At 40.4% G+C, this 13,476-nt stretch overlaps 1 protein-coding gene across 3 annotated transcripts in view; it reads left to right on the top strand.

Moving 5' to 3' along the window:
• The window catches only part of Ndufaf6 (NADH:ubiquinone oxidoreductase complex assembly factor 6), a 28,746-nt gene extending 19,312 nt beyond the window's left edge, over window positions 1–9,434 (top strand). For all 3 annotated transcript variants that reach the window (XM_069991099.1, XM_069991097.1, XM_069991098.1), the window contains exons 8-9: window positions 2,070–2,126; window positions 7,429–9,434. In XM_069991099.1, the coding sequence (XP_069847200.1) occupies window positions 2,070–2,126; window positions 7,429–7,557 (186 nt within the window). In that variant the 3' untranslated portion in view covers window positions 7,558–9,434. The remainder of the gene's footprint in view (window positions 1–2,069; window positions 2,127–7,428) is intronic.
• Window positions 9,435–13,476: the final 4,042 nt, after the last annotated feature.

The following is a 13,476-nucleotide window of genomic DNA, read 5'->3' on the forward strand; positions in this document are numbered from 1 at the left end:
GTCTCTCCTTGTCTTCTAGGACCTCCCATCCTTAGTGGTCCTTTATTTGGTATTTGCCTTCTCATCACTGAATTTATAGTCAGCTCACTGACCCTCTGTTTCTTATTTTTTTTCCCAGGAACTTGTTGAAGAAGTGGCCTGTACTTATTTCTAGTAGAGGCCCTCTCCATCTTGGCATGCTCATTCTGTTCTAATTTGGCTTCTATTTTGCCAACACTGATAAGTAGTCACTAGTAAATAATCTTACTGTCAAACTGAGTATTCATTTCAAATTATCTTTCATAGCCAGGCATCCATGGTTTATGCCTGTCTATAATCCTAGCTACTCAGGAGACTATCTGAAGGTTGAGATTCAAAGCCAGTCTTGGTAGGAAAGTCCATGAGACACTTATCTCCAGTTAACTACCAAAAAGCCAGAAATGGTACTGTGGATTAAAGTGTACAAAAGCTGAGGGACAGTGCCTGAGTCTCTGCATGTGTGCCCTCAGTTCAAGCCCCACGACCATCACAAAAAAATCTTGTTTTTTTATCATTCTTCTCCCTTTGACACCATTGATGCTTTTTTTCTCCTTGAAGCTTTCTGGTTTTTTGTTTTTGTTTTTGTTTTTTTTGGGTCCGGTCATGGGCCTGAACTCTGGCCTGGGCACTGTCCCTCAGCTCTTCAGCTCAAGGCTAGCACTCTACCATTTGAGCCACAGTGCCACTTCCGGCTTTTTTTTCTCCTGCTTATGTCGTGCTGAGAAATTGAACCCAGGGCCTCAAGCATGCAAGGCAAGCACTTTACCACTGAGCCACCTTCTCAGCCCCTCCTTGAAACTTTCTTTTCCCTTGATTCTCTAATTTGGCACCTGAACTGGTTCCTGAGTTCTGCATATTACTTTAGTTGTTCTTTCACAAGTATATGATGTTGATATTATTTAGAGATACCCTTCGAAAGTAATGGTATTATTTGTTTCTGATCTTTTGGACTAGCTACTGAAAATGATTGGTTTTATTTTTTCTCCTTTTCACCTTCCTCTTCCTTTTTAAAAATTTTCTCCCTTTTTTCTTCCATTCCTTCTTTCCTTCCTTTCTCCTTCCCTCTCTCTTTTCTTTTCCCCTTGGGGGAAGTAGGGCTTCAATTCAGGGTTCTTGTGCTTTCTCATCTTGTGTGCTTACTGCTGATAATGCCACTTGAGCCATACCTCTAAATCAGCTTTTTGCTGGTTAATTTAAGATTGATTACTTTTCTGCCTGGATTGGCTTTGAAGCTCAATCTCTGATTGTGGCCTCTTGAGCAGCAAGGATTGTAGACATAAGCCACTTGTGCCTGGGTGAATTTGGAGATTTTTATAGACATTTAAGGAGATGGGCTATTGAAGATGTCGGGTTTGTTACTTTGAAAGGAGGTCAGCACTGAATATCAAGGATGGTTGGAGCTGGGCGACGGTGGCTCAGGCCTTTAATCCTAGCTACTCAGGAGGCTGACATCTGAGGATCCTTGTTCAAAGCCAGACCAGGCAGGAAAGTCTGTGAGACTCTTATCTCCAATAAACCACTAGAAAACTGGATATGGTGCTGTGGCTCAAGTGGTAGAGTACTTGCCTTGTGTGGAAGAGCTGAGGAATAACGCCCAAGCCCAGAATTCAAGCCCCATGACCGACCAAAAAAAGAGGGGGGGTGGTTGGGTTTTTTGGGGGGGAGTTGGGGGGTTTTTTGGCCAGCCCTGGGGCTTGAACTCAGGGCTTAGGCACTGATCTTTTTTTTTGTGCAAGGCTGGCACTCTACTACTTGAGCCACAGCACTACTTCTGGCTTTTTCTGTGGATGTGGTACTGAGGAATCGAACCTATGCTTATGCATACTAGACAAGCACTCTACCACTAAGCCACATTCCCAGCCCAAGGATAGTATTTTAAATATAGTTTAAACAGTTACTTTTTCCTGTTTTAGAAACTAATCTTCAATCTTCAGATGAACTATTCTTATTTGGGGGAGAGGGCCTTAAGAGTATTGTACCACTTCTGGTGCTGCTTTGTGTTCACTTTTAAGAGGGAGAAGTATTGCAAACTACTTTCCTTTTCCCTTTAGGCAAGGTCCTTCCACAAAAGTGTTCCTGTGAAAGCGTTTCCTGCTTTTCTTCACACAGTAAGTACATTAGCAGAGGCGGAGAATAATTACAGAAGCACATATGTGTGATCTTTTGGGGTTTATAAAGTTCCCAGTGTAGTTCTTGTGTGGGAGTGTTTGGTTTTGTTTCCCTCCCTTCTGGTGGCTTCATTAGTTACATGATGATTTTAGTAATGGTCACACCTGCATTTGCTTAGAGTTATCACTAACACTGACTCTACAATAGTACTGTGTTGAGTCTGTTTTGCCTCTTTGGACAAAGGATCTACTAAAAGGGGGAATTACAGGAAAAACTACTCTGTAGGATTATGAGGTTTCAGCTATATAGATATTCCTTCTGCTCCATTCTTTTCCTTCAGAATGCCCTAACCATATTGTAGCACTTGTTCCCTAATAGTGTTTCACAGACCAAAGCTGAGTTGACTACATCAGAATAACCTGGGGAAAAAAAAATTTAATAGAGTTTCTTGGACTCTTTTAAGTAAGAGTCCCAGGACTGAGATAGGGTAGAGTTCTTATAAGAATATGTGATTTTCTGCTGGTGGGAATGTACACTTATGCAACCACTTTGGAAAACAGTCTGGAGGGTCCTTAGAAAGCTAAAGATTGACCTCCCTTACGACCTAGTCATACCACTTCTAGGCATCTACCCTGAACAACAGGAACCAATATACAAGGACACATGCACCTCCATGTTTATTGCAGCACTGTTCACAGTAGCTAGGATATGAAAACAACCCAGATGCCCCACCACAGATGAATGGATCCAAAAATTGTGGTATCTATACACAATGGTATATTATGCAGCCATTAGAAATGACAAAATAGGGCTGGGAAGGTGGCTCAGTGGTAGAGCGCTTGCCTTGCATGCCTGAGGCCCTGGGTTTGATTCCTCAGCACCACATAAAGCAAAATGAAAAAAGCCGGAAGTGGCGCTGTGGCTCAAGTGGTAGAGCGCTAGCCTTGAGCTGAAGAGCTGAGGGACAGCGCCCAGGCCCAGAGTTCAGGCCCCACGACCGGACCAAAAAAAAAAAAAAAAGAAATGACAAAATAATGGAATTTGCAGGGAAATGGATGGAGCTAGAAGGAATCATGTTGAGCGAGGTAAGCCAAGAGCAAAAAGACAAACGGTACATGGTATCCCTGATAAGTGGATGCTAAATCCAAAATGTTAGGTGATATGACAAAATTAACAGGACTTAAGAAACAAAGAACTCCCACTCATCTGATCGAACCACTACTAAATATCCCCATGCTGCTGATCACACGTATGTTGTATATGTGTACACTGTTATATGTTATAGACTGTGATACACAATTTGCTCCAGGAAAGTTAGAATGAACTTGTGACTTTAAATGAGCATCATTATTGCACAATACTGTGAAATTTGGGAAATTATGTAATCACTTAATTACAATTAAAAAAAAAAAAAGTATGTGATTTTTAAGCCAGGTGCCAGTGGCTCACGTCTGTAATCCTAGCAACTCAGAAGGCTGAGATTTGAGGATCATGGTTCAAAGCCAGCCCAAGCAGGAAAGACCTTGAGACTCTTATCTCCAATAAATCACCAAAAAACCGGAAGGTCACTGTGGCTCTAGTGGTAGAGCACTAGCCTTGAGCTGAAGAGCTTAGGAACAGCTCCCAGGCCCCAGAGTTCAAGCCTCAGAACTGACAAAAAAAAAAACAACAATATGTGATTTTTAAAAGTTCTTCAAAAGCTAGGCATTGATGGCTCACACCTGTAATCCTAGCTACTCAGGAGGCAGAGATCTTAGGATCATGGCTCAAAGCCAGCCTAGGCAGAAAAGTCCGTGAAACTCCAGTTAACCACTTGGTGCTGCTTGGTGCTGTGGCTCAAAATGGTAGAATACTAGCCTTGAGCAAAAGAGCTCAGGGACAGTGCCCGGGTTGCAAGTTCAAGCTCCACAACTAACAAAAAAGGTTCCTCTAAGTATTCTGATATGTAATCAGTTTAGGGAACTATTCTAAAATATGTAGATTGGAGTTATGGCTCAGTGATTCTTAGCACAAAAAACAAAATATATACAGACTAGTCATTGCTCAGTACCCAGTATAGGATAGGCTCTTTATACCTATCCTTCCTGGGTATGGTCTACTTCATTAACCGGATTTCAAACATCCTTTAAAACTATAAAATCATGTTCTATGTAATACTAAAGATGTCTTCTTCATTTCCTAAAGAATCATTTCTGTCCCTTCTCACCTTCTTTCCTTGTTTTTAGAACTGTATGTTTGGTTCAAAGCCAGCTGGGGCAGGAAAGTCTGAGAGACTTTCTCTCTCCTAAACTACCCCCCAAAAGAGAAAAAGCACTCAAGTATTTGAATAAGCCTTGAGCAAAAAGAAAATCAGGAACAGAGTCCAGGCCCTGGATCAAGTCCCAGGACTGGCATAAACAATAAAAAAGTGAATATTTTGAATGTTAACATAAGAGAATGTAAAAGAAGAAATTAGAGCCTTCACAGTTCTGACCTATCTAGAAATAATGTCTTCAAGCCGGGCGCTGGTGGCTCACGCCTGTAATCCTAGCTACTCAGGAGGCTGAGATCTGAGGATCGCAGTTCAAAGCCAGCCCGGGCAGGAGAGACCTCGAGACTCCTATCTCCAATAAACCACCAGAAAACCGGAAGTGGCGCTGTAGCTCAAGTGGTAGAGCGCTCGCCTTGAGCTGAAGAGCTGAAGGACAGCGCCCAGGCCCAGAGTTCAAGCCCCACGACCGACAAAAAAAAAAAAAAGAAATAATGTCTTCATCTCTCTGGGCCTTATATGGGGAGGAGAGGGAGAGAGAGAGAGAGAGAGAGAGCGTGCACATACCTACTTTTAATAAATGTATTTGTATATATATGTATATGTATTTTTATATATCATCCTTTTTATAGCCTTTTTAATATAAGTGGATGACCATCAGCTGTTTAACATACTTAGCTTCATAAAGTTTAAGGACTCTGGGTCTTTTGTTATTGTTTTGTATTGGTTTTTTTTTTTATATACTAGTGTGGAAAAGATTGTTGTCAGTCTTAGCTGCCCATTTGAATCACTTGGGAAATTGCTAACCAAAAAAAGCAAAATATACTGTACCCTCTCCACAGACCAAAACAATAATGTCTTGGTTTGGTGGTGATTGCTGTTTATTTTGTTTGAAACAGGTATGAGCTACCATTCTATCATGAGCTGACCTTCTATCATCTTTTGGTCAAATAATTTTTGGATTGTCTCCAAGCCTTAAAAATAAAACAAGGCAACTGTGCATTTTCTAATCAGGAGGATCACAGTCAAAGCCAGCCAGGGCACACAGCTCCTAGAGACTCTTTTTGTTTTTTTGTCAGTCATGGGGCCTGAACTCTGGGCCTGGGTGCTGTCCCTCAGCTCTTCAGCTCAAGGCAAGCGCTCTACCACTTGAGCTACAGCGCCACTTCCTCCTAGAGACTCTTATCACTAATAAATGAGCAAAATGCTAGGACTAGAGGTGTGGCTTATAGAGTGTGAGCCCTTAAGCTTCACAAGAAGGTTGAAGCCCTGAGTTCAAGCCCCAGTATCAGCACCAGGAAAAAAAAAAAATGCGCGGCATAATCTTTTTGTTGAATCTTAAGGTTTTGTGCTTCAGAACCCTAGGAGGCAATGTGTATGTGGCCTGGAAAGGAGTACACGTCAGAATTTCATAGTGCTAAGTAAGCTCTTGTTTAATTACAAAACAAATACATAAAATAACAAATTATTTTTTAAAAAATCACTCACTGTTAGGGCTGTTCATCCTGCGTCAGTCTCCTTTGTCAAGTTTATGTGATGGGGAAAGCATGAAATGACATTTATGGGACACATAATTTTTTTTCTTTGATGAAAAGGAGGATAGATATCAGGAAGATGAACTCGTTAAACTTTTCACAAAGTAATTTTGTTTTTAAAGATAACTGAGCTTCCTCATGGGACATTTCATGGAGCAGAGTGGGTAGGGCTCTCTCATTTTCCTAAATTAAAACATTCCTTTTTTTGCTGAGCAAGGTGATACATGCCAGTAATCCTAGCACACAGAAGGCTAAAGTGGGAGAATTATGAGTTAAGGCCAGCCTGGTTTATGCACCAAAATCTTGTTGCAAAAGCAAAAAGGAATCTTTATCTTCAAGTTTGCCAATTACTCTACCGTTGGACTACATCCTGAGCATCCTTTTTTAAAAATATTTTGTTGTTATTATAAAGGTGATGTACAGAGGGGTTACAGTACATAAGTCAGGTGATGAGTACATTAACTTTTGGACAGTGTAACCCCTTTCTTCACTGTCTCCCAGTTCCTCCTCTCTGTCCCCACCCACAAGTTCTAAGTTCATTTTCACCATAATATCTAATGAGTACCACTGCTGCATTTGTATACCCTTTGTCCCTCCATTTCTGTTTCTCCCTTGCCCTTTCCCCCAACAACAGTTAAACAAGACAAAAAGAAAAGAAAACAAAAACAAACCTGGTTTCCATTTCCTGGAGTTCATTTCAATAAATAAGAGGCACATAGGCATCGGGCCTTTGTGTTCCTCCACTATGAGTATCCTTCTTTGGTCTCACTCTGTGTGAATGCCTAGAGTATATGATTTATCATGTCCCAGTGTATTTTAGCTCTCACTTCTGCATATAAGAGAAAACATGTACTGTTTGTCTCTTTGAACTTGGTAAACATCCTTTTTTTAAGTCCACAGAATCTAGTATGCAAAGATATTGTGAGTCTAGGAAGATGGCTCAGTGATAGAGTGCTTGCCTTGCATGCATGAGGCTCTGGGTTCAATTCCTCAGCACCACATAAGCAAAAAGAAAAAAGCTGGAAGTGGCGCTGTGGCTCAAGTGGTAGAGTGCCTTGAGCTGAAGAGCTGAGGGTCAGTGCCCAGGCCCGGAGTTCAGGCCCCACAACCGGACCCAAAAAAAAAAAAAAGATATTGTCTCTAATCCTTACTTCTTGACCAGAACATTACTATTTCTTTTCAGAACACTATTGTAGTTCTAGTTCTGGCTTTGTGGTACTCCTATTAGATTAATAGAAATTTCTTGGGAGCCAATTTTATTTATATTTTTTAATTTCTTTATTGTATAGAAGATCATCTCAGGAAACTAAGATAGTCATAATACTTACCCTATTTTCATGTGTATGTTTCTTTGATGTTTGTTCAAGGCTGGCCTGGAATTTGCCATCCTCCTGTCTTAATCTCTTGAGTGCTAGAATTACAGATGAGCTCTACCATGTCCTGCTTGCACTTTTTTTTTTAACTTTGTCTGAAAGACCTGACCATTTTAGATCTAGTGACCAGTGTTCTCTTTTTCAGGTTTCTCTAGAGGATTATTTAAAGAAAATTCAGCAAGTTGATTTTGACATATTCCACCCATCTTTACAGCAGAAGAATACACTACTTCCATTATCTTTGTATATTCAGTCATGGAGGAAAAGATATTAAAATCATTTTACTGTATTGATACAAATTTTATTTGTCTTAAAAAATATGCTACTTGGGTTCTTGTTTAGAAACATTAGGGACTCTGTGTACTTGAGTAGAAAATACTGTGTGGGGCTGATATGCTTAGAGAATGGATGTGAAGTGCTGTGGGTCTAGGTGGCTAGTGTGGGAGTCTAGCAGCCCAGTGTCTGCTGTGCCATCCCTGGGAATTCGGAGCCCAGGAGAGAGCCAGAAGAGAGAGATTTAGTCTCCCTTCCACACCCTTGGGGGAAAAAACTCAAGTTTGCACTGGAATTTGCATGCCAAAGCTTAGGTCTTAAATATAGCTGGAAAGTGCATTTATTTATTGATTTTGAAGAATGAACCTAACCTTTGCAGAGTACCAGTCATGTTGAAGAGTTTATATCCATAACATTTAGGTTTTACAACTTTGTGTGAAAATTGATCTGTGGTGATAAAACAACTTATATAAAGTAAGGCAGCTGCTTATAAGAATGGGAGCCATGGGGCTGGGAATGTGGCTTAGTGGTAGTACATGAAGCCCTGGGTTTGATTCCTCAGTACCACATAAACAGAAAAAGCTGAAAGTGGTGCTGTGGCTCAAGTGGTAGAACACTAGCATTGAGCAAAAGCAGCTCAGGGACAGTGCCTAGGCCCTGAGTTCAAGCCCTATGACTGGCCAAAAAAAAAAAAGAACTGGAGCCCTAGTTTGCATTTGAGTCTTGCTGGTCTAAAAGATTTTTCTTTTTTTCTTGCCGGTCGTGGGGCCTGAACTCTGGGCCTGGGTACTGTCCCTCAGCTCTTCAGCTCAAGGCTAGTGCTTTACCACTTGAGCCACAGTGCCACTTTTAGCTTTTTCTGCTTATGTGGTGCTGAGGAATCGAACCCAGAGCCTCATGCATGCAAGGCAAGCACTCTACCACTAAGCCACCTTCTCAGCCCCAGATTTTTCTTTCTTGTAAGCCTCACTGCTTCATTCTATAATTTAGCATTATTATGATAATGAATAAAACGGAGCTAATTTTATTCATAAAAGTTATATTGGCCCCGTACCTGTGGCTCACGCCTGTAATCCTAGTACTCAGTAGGCTGAGATCTGAGGATCATGGCTCAAAGCCAGCCCTGGCAAGAAAGTTCGTGAGACTCTTATCTCCAATTAACTACCAGAAAACTGGAAGTGGTGCTGTGGCTCAAGTGGTAGAGTGCTAGCCTTTAGCTGAAGAGCTGAGGGACAGCGCCCAGGCCCAGAGTTCAAAACCCACAACCAACAACAGCAACAAAAAAAGTTATATTGGATAGTCATTTTACTTTTTTGAAAATAGGATGCATTGAGCTTCCCAGTTATAAGCACTATGGTACATGTGATGCTGTGTCTGTGTTTTCACAAAAGCTTCTTAAAATCTCTGAAATAAGACACTTTGGGTAATTAAATTTTAAGATTATTTATGTTGCTGATAATCGGCAAATTTGAGGTCTGAATAAGCTGAATCCCAAGACCAGAATTATGCCACAGTTTCATTTTACCTACATTTTCATCTCAAGCATATTTGTCTATTTCTCTGTCTTTAGTTTCAGCTATGAATCAATGCTTACTTAAACTTTACTCGTAAGATTCAGAAGTTTTGATTTGTCTTAGGGTTTGAACTGAGGGCTTCAATCTCAGCATCCCACCTAACTTAGAAGGATAGGCATTCACCACTCTGCCCAGCTGTAAAACGAGAAAAGGTCATGTGAACCTCTTCCTGGGCTGACCTTGAACTGTGATCTTCCTATTATCAGTTTCCCAAATAGATAGGATTACAAGTGAGAGACACAGATGCTAGGCTTCAAACTGAGAATTTTAAAGGCAAAAATAAATTGTAAATTGTTTCATTCATCTTGGCATTTGATTTTATGGCAAGTATAAACTAACTGTGATTGAATATGTTCAATATGTTTGTGTATGTTTGCATATGTTTGGGTGATATTGACACTGTGAAAAAATATCCTCTTGTTTAATCCCATAGTTTTGGAAAGTTTTTTAGTTTGTCTTCAAAGGCAAATGTAGGAAATGGAACTAGTTTCCTCTTCAGAATCCAACTGAGCCAGGCTGAAAAGTTCATTAGAGAGTCTTTGTTGGCATCATCTTTGTCTCTTCCCAGGTTAAATTTGACAGCAGTCTACTAACCATCCTGATTCCTGTGTTAAGAGTCTTAATAAAAAGGATCTAAACACTGAACAGGACTACTGATTCAAAAGCCAATTCAGTAGTAGGCACATAAGTTAAAAATACTTCCTAAGCTGTTTTAAATTTACTGTGTAGAAGATTATATGAGTTAAAAGTTACCTATCTTATAGACATTAAAATGGAGTCTTACTGAATGACATTTACTAAACCTTTAATTTCCTGGCATAAAACTTATTATTCTTCAAGCCTCTATATTATCAGTATTTTAAAGGAATCATATATTTTAAAACCATTTTAGACACATTTTGATAGTGACTAGGTAGACTGCAACTGGTTACAAATATTAAGTTTAAATTACAGATTAATGCAGATAAAGTTACCTATTATTAGACAATGTTATGGGTAGCTCTGTGTGTGTGTGTGTGCGCGCGCACGCGGGCGCATGCACGAGTGTGCACGTGTGCACATGCTCTTGGGCACACCAGTACTGGAGCTTGAATACAAAGTCTCACACTCTTGCTCATGGCTGGCACTCCTCTACTTGAGCAATACCTCTACTTGTGGGTTTTGGCGATTGAGTCTTGTGAGTGTTTCTACCTGGAACTTTGAACCACTATCCTCAGATCTCAGCCTCCTGAGTGGCTAGAATTACATTGTGAGCCACTGCTGTCCAGCTGGCAGGATTCTGTCTCTCTCCCCTTTGGTAAATCTCTCCTTTTTATTATTATTATTACTATTATTTGGTAGGTCATGGAGTTTGAACTTGGCCTGGACACTATCTCTGAGCTCTTCCCCTAGCACTCTACCACTTTGAGCCACAGCGCCACTTCCCGTTTTCTGATGGTTAATTGGAAAAAAGATTCTCATAGACTTCCCTGCTTGGGCTGGCTTCAAACTTCAATCCTCAGATCCCAGATTACAAGTGTGAGCCACCAGCACCTGGCTAAAACTTTCTTTTTGATTAAATTAAATCACTGTTGAGAAATGTAATAGTAAATAACATTTACTGAATATGAATTGGGCAGGTTATATACTTTGTACTTTAATGCTTTAGTTATTCAAACAGGTTCATCCAGGCACCAATGGCTCACACCTGTAATCCCAGCCACTAAGGAGGCTGAGATCTGAGAATTGTGGTTCAGAGCCAGCAGGCATGTCCATAAGACTCTTATCTCCAGTTAACCATACACACAACAACAACAACAAAAACAGAGGTGAGCGGGGTACCAGTGGCTCACGCTTGTAATCCTAGCTACTCAGGAGGCTGAGATCAGAGGATCACCGTTCAAAGCCAGCCAGAGCAGGAAAGGCTGTGAGACTCATCTCCAATTAACCACCAGAAAACCAGAAGTGGTGCTGTGGCTCAAGTGGTAGAGAGCTAGCCTTGAGCTGAAGAGCTGAAGGACAGCACCCAGACCCAGAGTTCAGGCCCCACGACCGACCCCCTCCCTCCAAAAAAGTGGTAGAATATTGCTATCCATGCGCACAGAAGGGACTGCTCCTTGGTCCTGAGTTCAAAGCCCTGGACCAGCACCAAAAAAAGAAAAAAGTCTTACAAATGATGTAACCATCTCAGGGATAATTAGTACTATAGACTTAATGCTCAAATCATTATTTTTCTTGAGCTTTTTAAATTGTTTTAAAGCCCAGGATCACATTTTTTTAAAGAAGTATTACTGCATAAATTTTAAATCCAAATTAGGTTAGAAAGTAATTGCTGCATGAGTTCTAACTGAATTAGGGAAAAAGAAGTAAGCAATGAAATAATGCTAAGTGCTGGTCTCTGGCACTTAACTGTCCTGGAGGCCAAAGGTGTCTCCGTGTAGGTGGCATGTAGAGGGTAGAAGATTGGTAGAGCTAGGGCTGGATGTGGAAGGAGGGTGGATGTTCATGTGGGGAGGTCCTGGCCAAAGGAGCAGTGTATACAAAGGCCAGGAGGCAAAATGGATGGTCTATGTTAAAACTAAAATTTTTGGCTTTGAGTAAAAAGAACAGAATGTAACGGCTATCATTCTTAGGAAAGTTTAGGAATATAAAATAGCTACCTCCCCTGGTCTAGTGAAACATTTTGAATTAAGATCAAAGATATTTTGCCCATTTCAGCAAATCCTTGGCTGCTTGTTTTCTTATACAAATTGGATTTCTCTGCAAACACTAGCCTAATTGATTGCTCGTCCAGAATAATCCACAGAATTGTAAACATTATGTGGGCAGTTATTAAAAATAAAACAAAATATCCTACTGTTTGTTCCTGTCAGAACTGAACAAGAACCCATGCGTATCCAAAATTGGGAAGAGAATGGAAATAGGTCAGAAATTGAAGAGAGACAGAGTGAATACATTAAAATGATATGATCATTTACCTTTGTTTACTCATAAGGAACATATTTCTTAAGTAATTTTAGTTATTTCTTAAAAATTAGGACCCTGCAAGACAGAAAAATGGCAGTTAAGAAAATAACTAAATATGTAACATGACTTAACAAGTGCACATAAGTGTGAAATCATAAATTTTAGCAGTTGTATGGAACAAATGAATTAAAATCTGTAAAGTACTTAGAATAACGACTTACCCTGAATAACTTGTGTGTGTGTGTGTGTGTGTGTGTGTGTGTGTGTACACAGCAGTACTAAGATTGGAACTCAAGGCCTCCTGTTAGTCAGGTGGTATACTGCTATGCTCCTGTTTTATTCCATGCTGTAACTCAGATGGTAGGCATGCACTACAATGACCAGCATCTTCCACTGAGGTGGAATCTCATCAACTTTTTTGCCCAGGCTGGCCTGGAACTTCAAACCTGATCTTGGCCTCCTGCATAGCTGGGAGAACAGATACTAAACTATTGATTGTGAAGGGTTCTTTTTTTTTTTTTTTAATTTTATTTTATTTTATTTGAGAACATACTGTACAGAGGGGTTACAATTACATGGGCAGGATAATGCATACATTTCTTACCAAGCATTGCAGCCTCCTCCTTTGTTTACCCTTCACCTCCCTTCCCAGCCACCCCACTCCCCCCCCACCAATCATAACCCCCTCCCCCCCCACACCGACATTGTAAAGCTGGTTTTGACATGACATTTTGTACTTCTCATTGTTGCAACAGGTCCACCTGAATCCTTAAACGACTTGTTTGTCCCCATCTCCTCCACATGTTATACTGACATCAAATATAGTGAAAGCGGGGGTTACACTGTGGGGGAGGGACAAACAAAGCAACAAAGAAATAATCTTATAAATGCGTTAGAAACACATGCATGAAAGAAACGAAAACATTAAAATACATATTTAAGGGTTCATTTTCCTAACATCACATTATCTGACCTTTTCCGCTTGACTCATGCCTATACTAGATATTGCAAATAAGGGAAACCATGGGACCTATGTTTCTTTGGGCCTGGCTTACTTCACTTAATATAATTTTTTCCAAACCTTTCCATTTCCTAATGTGAAGGGTTCTTATGAACATTTTGTCTTGGCCGGCTTCAAATTGAGTACCTAGGATTACAAATGTAAACCATCCTACCTGTTTACATTTTTTTTTCTTTTGAGACAGATACCTAAAGTTGGTCTTAAACTCATAATCCTGATATGTCTGCTTCCAGAGTGTTGAGATTACTAGCATGCACCAACACACCTGGCTTTTACTTTTCTTTTATTTTGGTGGGTCATGGGGTTTGAACTCTGGGCCTGAACACTATCCCTCAGCTCAAGGCAAGTGCTTTCTTACTTGAGCCAAAGTACCACTTCC

This window comes from Dipodomys merriami, unplaced genomic scaffold, assembly GCF_024711535.1.
Source record: "Dipodomys merriami isolate MVZ:Mamm:240054 unplaced genomic scaffold, mDipMer1.0.p SCAF_4, whole genome shotgun sequence".
NCBI lineage: Eukaryota > Metazoa > Chordata > Mammalia > Rodentia > Heteromyidae > Dipodomys > Dipodomys merriami.